Source organism: Scomber japonicus, chromosome 11 (genome assembly GCF_027409825.1).
Source record: "Scomber japonicus isolate fScoJap1 chromosome 11, fScoJap1.pri, whole genome shotgun sequence".
Lineage (NCBI taxonomy): Eukaryota > Metazoa > Chordata > Actinopteri > Scombriformes > Scombridae > Scomber > Scomber japonicus.
The window spans coordinates 30,022,580-30,031,822 of record NC_070588.1 but is presented as its reverse complement, the minus strand read 5'-3'; the positions used below and the strand labels follow the sequence as shown (position 1 = coordinate 30,031,822).

Sequence of the window (9,243 nt, the reverse complement as noted above, 5' to 3'; positions counted from 1 at the left end):
TAAAGCCTCCTTTAAGCCTATAATAGCAGTGTTTGACACTCGGACAGATTTCAAGGATGTGATTAGCGTGAAGAAACTAGTCACTAGGACTGATGTGTTCACTTAAATGTGTTAAGGTCTTGCTGTACTGTGTGCTGTTGTTGTTTTTCTGGCATTCCAATTTGTTTAGCATTTGGAAAAGAGATCTAAAAATAAATGTATCCCTCCCTCACCCCGTCTTTCCCTCTCTCTCTATCTCTCGGACAGGAAGTCGTTCTGTTCTTCACTCTAAACACTCGTTTCCTGTTTCGCACGTTCTCTTTTAGATTTGGCTGTATGCCCCCTCTTCTTTTCTCCATCCTCCTCTCCATCATTCTTCCTCCATATGTATTCTAATATGCAGTACATGCATCAGTTTTCAAATACTCAGTCGACTGATAGTGTAACTCCATCACTCACTCCATCACATAAACATTATGTTTACTACCGTGTTTTAGGTTTTCTCATCACCTCATTATCATTTTGGCTGGACTATAAACACAGATATCTGTCCCTTACTGACTGAGTGATGTAGTTACATTATGAGTTGACTGAGTGTTTGAAGGCTGACCAATGATGTAACTAACTTCATCAGTTACCTCAACAAAGTGTCACCACTGACACTGCAATGAAAAACCTTCCAGTGTTTCATACTCCGTCCAGCCATAGACTAGAATTTGACCTAGTCTTGTTGCTTTGTTGATCTCTTTATTGTCCCTGTGTTCTTACAGAGTTTTATTCCACTCAGTTGCTCTGTGACTCTATCAGCTTGTTGGCTATTATTAGCCACTGTGTAACCAAATGACACACAGTATTTTTACATTAGCGTACATAAACTGTGATCTCGTTCCTCTTGGTATGAACGATTGGCTGCTAAAGCTCAGCCAGCATTTTGCCTGTGACTAGTGAGACTAGAGAGTGAGCGACCAGTGTGTGTGTGTGTGTGTGTGTGTGTGTGTGTGTGTGTGTGTGTGACAACAGGAAGCATGAGAGTTCTAGTGAAATAAACAGTTTGGACCCAAAGGATGCTACCAACATAGATTATTATTAGCAATGAATGTGTTGATATTGTTCAGTTGTTTAGTCTCTTTGTCTTTTTTCTTTTTTTAGTTATTTTGGCTTGATAGATCACTTCAATGACCAGTTGGAAAAATTGCTTACAGACAATTCTCATTGTCTTTTGATCGACTAACTCATTACTCAGATAATACTACTGGTTTGATTATGAAGTTTTTGGATGCTACATTTACTAATTATGTCTAAGTTAAAGTACATCTGAGGTTGGTGGAATTGCATTCATTTGTGCAGTAGTTAATCATATGCCAAAGTAGTGGACAATTCATCTTCTTCCAATTCATCCTGATGGAACTATACATATTTGAACTAGATTTTATGTAAATCCATCCAATAATTGTTGACAGATTTCACTCATAACCACAACAGAGTTGAAAAGGTTTGATTTTACAGTTATTGTGCTCGAGTCTTTATACAATGACTTCAACTGATTCTGTTTTTGAAATAGTTGTGTTTAAAACAGATCGGTTTGGCATAATAGTGGCATTTTTCGTTACCACCCTAAATAACTGCCACTGTTTCATTGCAAATCAATCACAAAGGTCTTGTACTTCCCTGGGGGTATTTCTCAGTCCACTCATCCTTAAACTCACTAGCAACCTGTCTTTTTTTTAATCAGATTGTTATGAACAATCAACTAGAGTTTCTATATCTGACAACCACCTTGACAACTGCGGCGACTAGCAAGTAGCTGTATAATGACAGGTGACGGGATGTGATAATGATCTTCCATTAAAAACTGTCTTCAAGTTATACTACTAGTCCAGTTGCTCTCGATTCAATTTACCCAGAGATAACTATGACCTGGACGAATGAGAACATTCACAGACATGTTAGGTTGTGGTTAAATTTAGTTCGAATCCAGATGAAATATTTAATTTGTCCGTATGCTGCACTGGAGTTTGCCTGTTGGATATGAAAATAATCATGAAGACCATTATTTTCATGGGAGCCACACTGGCAGGACACAGTCAACAGGAGAGACACTTCTATCGCAAAAACATCAAAATCCACTTTAACCTATGAGTAAAGCCAAATACTCATTTGTCACCCCACCACGTTTAATATCTAATGTAGCCGATACAATCTGAATTCAAAACAGCCTTACCTTAACACTTGGATGACTGGAAGCAGGCATGCAATGACTTTTGTTTGTTGTTGGAATCCTTGTGAATTATGGGCATTGGCTTCATTATCATAATCAGCCGTGAGCCCTGAATTAAAGCTTGAACACAGCACTAGATAATATGTCAGGGGATCACTATATTCAGAAGGGTTCATCCTCTGGGAACCATGAATGTCTGTATGTACTGTACATTTCATGGCAGTTCTTTTTGACAGCTATTCGTGTGTGTCTGTGTGTAATCTCAGCTGCTCTCAGTATAGGTAATTTGGTCATCAATAATAAAGGCCCAACTCTCTTTCTCTCTCCCCAGGTGTATTACCTATTGCTGATGTTGCAGTAGAGTTGTCAGTCTTCTCTGACTGACCCAAACCACATACACACACACAACAGGCAGATATGGAGAGTGGAGCTCTGGGAATGGACACAAGCACTGCTACAGGTGGGTCTTCTTACTACACACACACACACACACACACACACATACACGATGAAACTCTGACAGTGTGAGTGGTTTCCTGTATCAGTTAATAATAACAGTACAAGGAAGTATGAATCTGCCCAATGAATTTGACAGCAGTCTATCAGCAGTTGGTGTTTTTGTTCAGCGAACGAAGTTGCCTCAAAAATAACTAACTTCTTATCGTGGTTAAAATGTAACTAATAGCCGTTTCCAAACATTTCTAGGAACTGTGGAACCAGAGGAACTAAATATATCGTGTATCTTATATTTCCACTGCTTCAGAACAACCGTGTAGATTAGGCAAATTAGGGCGGCAACGCAATAACAAAACAACATCAGCTATTTTCACAAATGAAGACACACAGTGTTGACATGCTGCATTTTGTATCTAAGGTATAGTAAGCATCACAAGGTTGGTTTGATGGGGTGTACTGTAGAAAACAAACAATGGACTGCTGCCCCAACCACTCAGCTAAAAGATAAACCTCATAGCCAATGGCCAGCGTGTCTCATCATGTGATCGTTACTCTCTAACTTTAGTCCCTTGTTCCTCCAGCTGAAACAAAGGTTAAGTCTCTGAGTTCCTCTAAAAGTTGTTGATCCCCTGGAAGTTACAGCAGTGCAAACAACCTGCAAGTAATCAATTCTAAACTACCCAAGTTACTGTAATTCAATATGGGATGAACTCAAATTGATGCTCTTGTTGATGCTGTTTGTAGTGAAATAGGTTTTCCTTACTGTAATCATTCCTATTTAAAGATCCCCTTCAAATGTGCTTCTAATGCAAATGATTTAGGACAAAATCCCCCTAAAAGCCATTTTGTGCAGAAGTTGATGTAAAGCTTATATGAGGCTTCAGCTGTCTTTTTATACATGCCAAATCTTAAAAGGTCGGTCCACAATTTTTCAAGTCCACCTTAAACCAGCTGCCCATATAAACAGTCAAAGAGGTTTTGCTAACAATAATAATTTCCCCTGTTTATACTGACTATTCAAAATGTATGAGGCTTCATATCAAGTGGATATAAGTCACATCTACCGTGTTTTTAGCATCAAATTCCCTCTTGGTGTTTCCTTGGACAGTGTTCCCCTGTTGAGCTGTGGTGGAAGTTTAGTGTAGAGTCTTTCAATCAAGACTAATACATTTGGCCTCTGAGGGGCAAACGGGGAGAACTTGTTCGGACACACAACCATAAACCAATGTCCAATACGGTGCGTATGTTTGAGTGCGGTGACCCATTTATTTACATTCAATTATTTGCTCACTAAAGCCCAGGTAGAACTTTTGAGTCCATATGTCATCATAGGTTAGTTTTTCATTCATCACAAAGAAAAGAGACGTCACAGTGCCTTACTGACACGGTCAGAAACTGTTTGCCTTCCCCTTCACACATCCCATGCTCGTCACTTGGGGCTTACCTAAATGTATTTCTGGTGCTATGCACCATCCACTGTTCAAACACAAAAATGGCAGATACACAGATATGGTCATCAGTATAACAAAGAAAGAAAAATAAAACAAGAAACAAAAAATGATATTATGGCTCCAACATATAGTAACAAAAAGACTTTGGCTCTAAAAACACTGTAACATTGAAACATAGAAGACTTGATTTGACTCATTTGGACGGCTGAAGCTTCATATTAGCTTCAGATCAACTTTTAGATTTTTGCACAGAAGGAGGACTGTGGATTTTGTCCTTCATCTTCAACTTCCATTGTAAGTGCATTATGAAGAGATCTTCTAATGGTCAGTATGAACAGGAGGAATCATTAGAGCAAGATAAACAGGTTTTAATGTTAATTTGGGCTCCTGACTGTTTTAAAACACGCTTTGTAAAATTGTAAAGCCGTTAGGTGGTGTGGATATGTAAAGTGGGGACTGTTGCATGTGACCGCTCAGCTTGATTCACGTGCTGTGTGTGTTTGTAGTGAATTGGTAGTAGTTTCTGTTTGTCCAGTTGAATACCTGCCAAACCTGATTGATGACTTCATTGCAGTCAGGTTGACAGATTATTTGTTTGATTGACCCTTAGATCCCAGAGGCATAGCCTGTCTACGGCGCCGGGCCTGGGCCCAGAGCAGAGACTGGCAAGAAACAGAACCAGAGCACTGTGTCCCTCAGGGGCCCCAACAAAGCCAGAAGGACTCTGAAGGGAACACTCAGAAACCCTCAGAAGAACCAGGTGAGAACTTGACTGTCACCAAAGCAGTGTTGTTAATGTGGGTTTTTTTTGCATGAGCCCTGTAATGGCTCAGAAAATCCCAGATTTTGCTACAATATCCAATTTTCACTTTCCTGCCAGTCACTGTCCACTTTAGCTGAGTGCCATTGTATATTACATATGAGATAATTTGGGAACTATATCTCTATTACAGTTTGTGGACTAGTGAGTACTGACACTGTAAAATGTTGATATCACAAACCTCAGTGCCTGCTTAAGGTGTGTTAGGCTGCTAAATGTCCACTAGATGCTGATCTAACTGACTAATACCAATAAATAATTGACAGAATTATCAATTCTCATCAGTTGCAGCCACAGTGGTGTAAACAGGCCATTCAGTCATAAGTACCATAACAATAATCAGCTGAAATGCTTAGAGTTATATATCCTGAAGTGTGCTACCACTGTAATGCTTTTATAGCATGCTGCCACACACACATCGGCTGTTGGCTGTTGCTTTAACATGCTCCTCTGTCTCTCTGTCAGGGCGTGTTCCTAACAAGATCACCAGCTGGCTGAGTGAATGCAGGTACAGTATCCATTTACCACCTGATTTAAAGAATGTGCAATGTATCCTACCGCCTTATTGGCATGTGTTAAAGTAGACTTTTCAAAATAAGATGACTAAATGTTGACTGTGACAGGTGCAAGTTCATTCAGTCTTAGAAATCAATTGAAACCAATGTCCAATGAACCAATGAAGGAAGAAAATCTATCACAAAACTGTAAACAGAATGAATTAATGCACAATGTGGCCCTTTTTAAATCCTGACTGACTGGTTCAGTAGAAAACTGGCTAAATGGTTTTCTTATTTAATTGTTTATTGATATCTTTGCCTGGTGTCTTAAGGTGTGTGTATGTGTGTTTAGGAGTTGTATTATCAGCTGCTGACGTAGAACTGATACAGTGAACGCCTAGATGTAAAACACACAACACACTTACATAAAAAAGGAGTAGACCAACGCCTAGAGATAGGGCACATAGAGTTAGAGAAGGAAGAAGGAAAGAAAGACTCAGGAAGAAGCTGACAGAAGACGGAAAGTGATGTAAAAAAAAAAAAGAGTAAACAGAGGAGGGGTTCTTTCTGCTGAGTCAACACTGTTATCGCACACGCACACACACACACACACACAGTATGCGCTGCTGTCACTCAAAAGCTCTCCTGTGCTGACGTGTCTTCCATAATATCACTACGGTAACATGACCAGAAGAAACAGGTTACTGTAGCAACAGCTGCAGGCCAGAGCCCCGGAGCCAACATGGCTGCTGGGGGAGCAATGCGTCTGCGCACCCTTATACAAGCGTCTGAGCGTGTGTTTGTTGAAGGCTGGCATGAAGTTTGTCCCATTGATAAGCTGCAGGTTGTGTAACAGCTCAGGGTTTCCAGTGTCTGGCTGCAGAGGCAGCTCAGTCAGACTCAATAGCTTATTGCTACTGTCAACAAGCCTATAGTTAGCCTGGGACAACTAGTCTGGTCAGTAGAACACCTGGGATAGGTACTAAAAACAGGATTTAGCCTGTGATATTGAGCCTTGCCTGGTCAGTAGTAGCTTGGCCTAACCAGGAGTTAGCCTGGGGTCGTTTGCCTTGACTTGACAGGCAGTTAGACTAGAACTTTTACCATTTATCTGATGGGCAGTTAGCCTTAAATTTTACATTTAGTCATTTGGTAGACACTTTTACCCAAAGTGACTTACGAGTGAGGCACAACTGCCAGCCAGGTTAAGGTTTATATCTGTTAACCTATCTAATAGCTTTAACCTGACAAGCTAAAGGTAAAAGTAAAGGTACTGTAAGCTACTGTCTTGCCTCCCTTGTAAGTTGTTTCGGGGAAAAAAACGTCTCTCAAATGACTAAATTCAAGGCTATCTGCCCATGTTAGCCTAGGATAGTTTAACTTTAGTCAGACTAAAAGGAGCCACTTAGTCATATTTCATTTAGCAGATAACTTGTGATACTTTTCCATAGTGAGACAGGCAGTTAGCCTAGGATAGTTAGCCTTAGCCTGTTAGATTGTCATAGTGTTGACTAGTCAGTAGTTAGCCTGGAAGTGTTGCACAACCAGGAAGATAGGTAAACCTGACCATTTATTGGCTTTGGATAGTTGGTGTCATATACATTGGGTTATCTTTTTCTCTTTAATTCAAGCAGCAATTACTCTGGGATAGTTTGGGTAAGATTGTGATAGCGTTGCCTGGTCAATAGTTAGCCTGGAAGAATTGCACAACCAGGAATTAGCCTGCGACAGGTAAACCTGACCATATATTGACTTAAGATAGTTAGTGTCATATACAATAGGTTATCATGCTTGTTTTAATTCAACCAGCAATTACTCTGGGATAGTTTGTGATAGATTGTGATAGTGTTGCCTGGTCAGTAGCTAACCTGGGAGCATTGCACACCCAGGAATTAGCCTGCGACAGGTCATATATACAGTAAGTTAGCTTGTTCAGTTTAATTCAACCAGCAATTAGTATGCTTTATATGGACTGAAACATAAGGTGGGATAATTACCCTGTTTGACCAGTAGTTAGGCTGCAATAGATGCTGTAGCCCAGTTTGTTGTTAGCTAGCCTAGTCAGCATTGTGCCTTACCTTATCTCACTGCTAGTTGTATTATCTCAGACTAAAGGTTTAAGGCTAGCTTGATTTAATACTACCACTGACCTCCTTCTATGTGGTTGGTCATATGATGAAAGCGGTACAGCCAGTGTGTTTTGCCCTGTTGTATTGGGGTTAACAGGAGCTGATGTGACCACGCTGATAGAGCAGTCTGTGTGTTCTAGAGTGTGACTTGTTTTCAATGGTCAGTTTATGGTGTGGGTGTTTTATATAACTCTCTCTCTCTCTTTCTCTTTCTCTCATCCAGGACTCCCCTCGGAGCCTCACTAGATGATCACAGTGCTTCTCCCAGCAGAGGTAATTCACATTTTTTGCTTTTGTGTGTGTGTGTGTGTGTGTGTGTGTGTGTGTGTGTGTGTGTGTGTGTGTGTGTGTGTGTGTGTGTGTGTGTGTGTGTCATATTGTGAAGATCCTAACCTGTTCCACTGATAAACTAGTCATCATAACTTGCTTTTAAAGTCAGTATTAGGTTTTGGGTTATATATCAGAATTGGCTGAGAACTTTTTCTTATCCTATGTTACTATTAATATGTTACTGCAAGGATTTCACAACTTTATTACTGTGTGTGTGTTTGTGTGAGAACAGGAGTGCTGAAAAACGGCTGTAGCTTTGAAGATGACCTTTCACTGGGAGCTGAAGGTTAGTACAAGAGAAAAAACTCACAATGCAAACAAGATTAGAGATTTCTGCTCATTGTTAAAAGTTTCCCACCCGTGTTCTGCTTATTCGTATTTTTTTTTCCTGACGTCAGCAACTTATGGAACACTTTGACATTTTGAATCCTCTTGTTCTCCATCTATACAGCATAAGTAGGGCTGCCGCTTAAATTTCCTCAGGCAGTCATTTCAATCATTGCACTTTCTTTTATTAGCTGTGTCATTGTACATGAAGCAAGGCTGTGCGTTTTGCAAGCCTCTTCTGAAAATGACCTAACTGCAAACCTAATTGTCATGGTAATGGGGAAGTGTGGCTGAAAAGGAGGCCAGATCAGTGCAACGCATGCTGTGTCTTCACCTCCACGTCTGCCTGCCCCCTCGATGCTTTCAGCTCCGGGGCTGAATGCTTTCAAAGTCGGCTAAACCACTTGTGAATCAGACTCTGGGATTGCTTCCTCTCCTGCAGTCCACAAACATGCACCAACACAGTGAGCCAGTGTAAAAAAAAACCCTCCTGAACCGCTGTGGGTCTGAAAACCACTTATCGGATCTTAAAAGTCCATACTTCCAACGATCTTAACTTAGACCAGCTGTAGAAGAACTTGACATCTTGGTCCTTCTTGTCAATGTTGAGTTACATTCAAATCAGCACTGACATTAGCTATGTTTGGCTGAGGTTCTTCCCAGTCTTTCACTTATTTTCTTTCTTTTTTCCAGTGACTCTGCATGTGTGTCAAACAGGACTTTGAATTTCTGCTAGCTACAGATCCAAAATAGTTTGGCCGTTTGGGGACACTTAAATGGTCCAGTTTGAACAGAAACCCGCTCTGCTAGTTTTACTGATTGGAATAACGCTAAACCAACGCATGCTGCTTCTTTAGTATGTACACTTCTTAACAGTGATTGGCAAAGAATGAAGGGGTGCAACACCAGTGCCACATACTGATCTGGAGCGTGGACTGACACTTAGTGACTAATGTTCATGAATACAATAAATAATAAATCTAGTTCTGTTTCTTTGGGGGTGCCACGGTCATTCACAGTCACCTTTGCTGGATAA

General features: G+C 40.5%; 1 protein-coding gene across 1 annotated transcript in view; it reads left to right on the top strand.

Moving 5' to 3' along the window:
• itprid2 (ITPR interacting domain containing 2) overlaps window positions 1-9,243 on the top strand; it is a 50,425-nt gene that overhangs the window by 7,188 nt on the left and 33,994 nt on the right. The window contains exons 2-6 of the mRNA XM_053328955.1: window positions 2,529-2,657; window positions 4,715-4,864; window positions 5,390-5,432; window positions 7,774-7,823; window positions 8,113-8,166. Of these exons, the coding sequence (XP_053184930.1) occupies window positions 2,615-2,657; window positions 4,715-4,864; window positions 5,390-5,432; window positions 7,774-7,823; window positions 8,113-8,166 (340 nt within the window). The 5' untranslated portion in view covers window positions 2,529-2,614. The remainder of the gene's footprint in view (window positions 1-2,528; window positions 2,658-4,714; window positions 4,865-5,389; window positions 5,433-7,773; window positions 7,824-8,112; window positions 8,167-9,243) is intronic.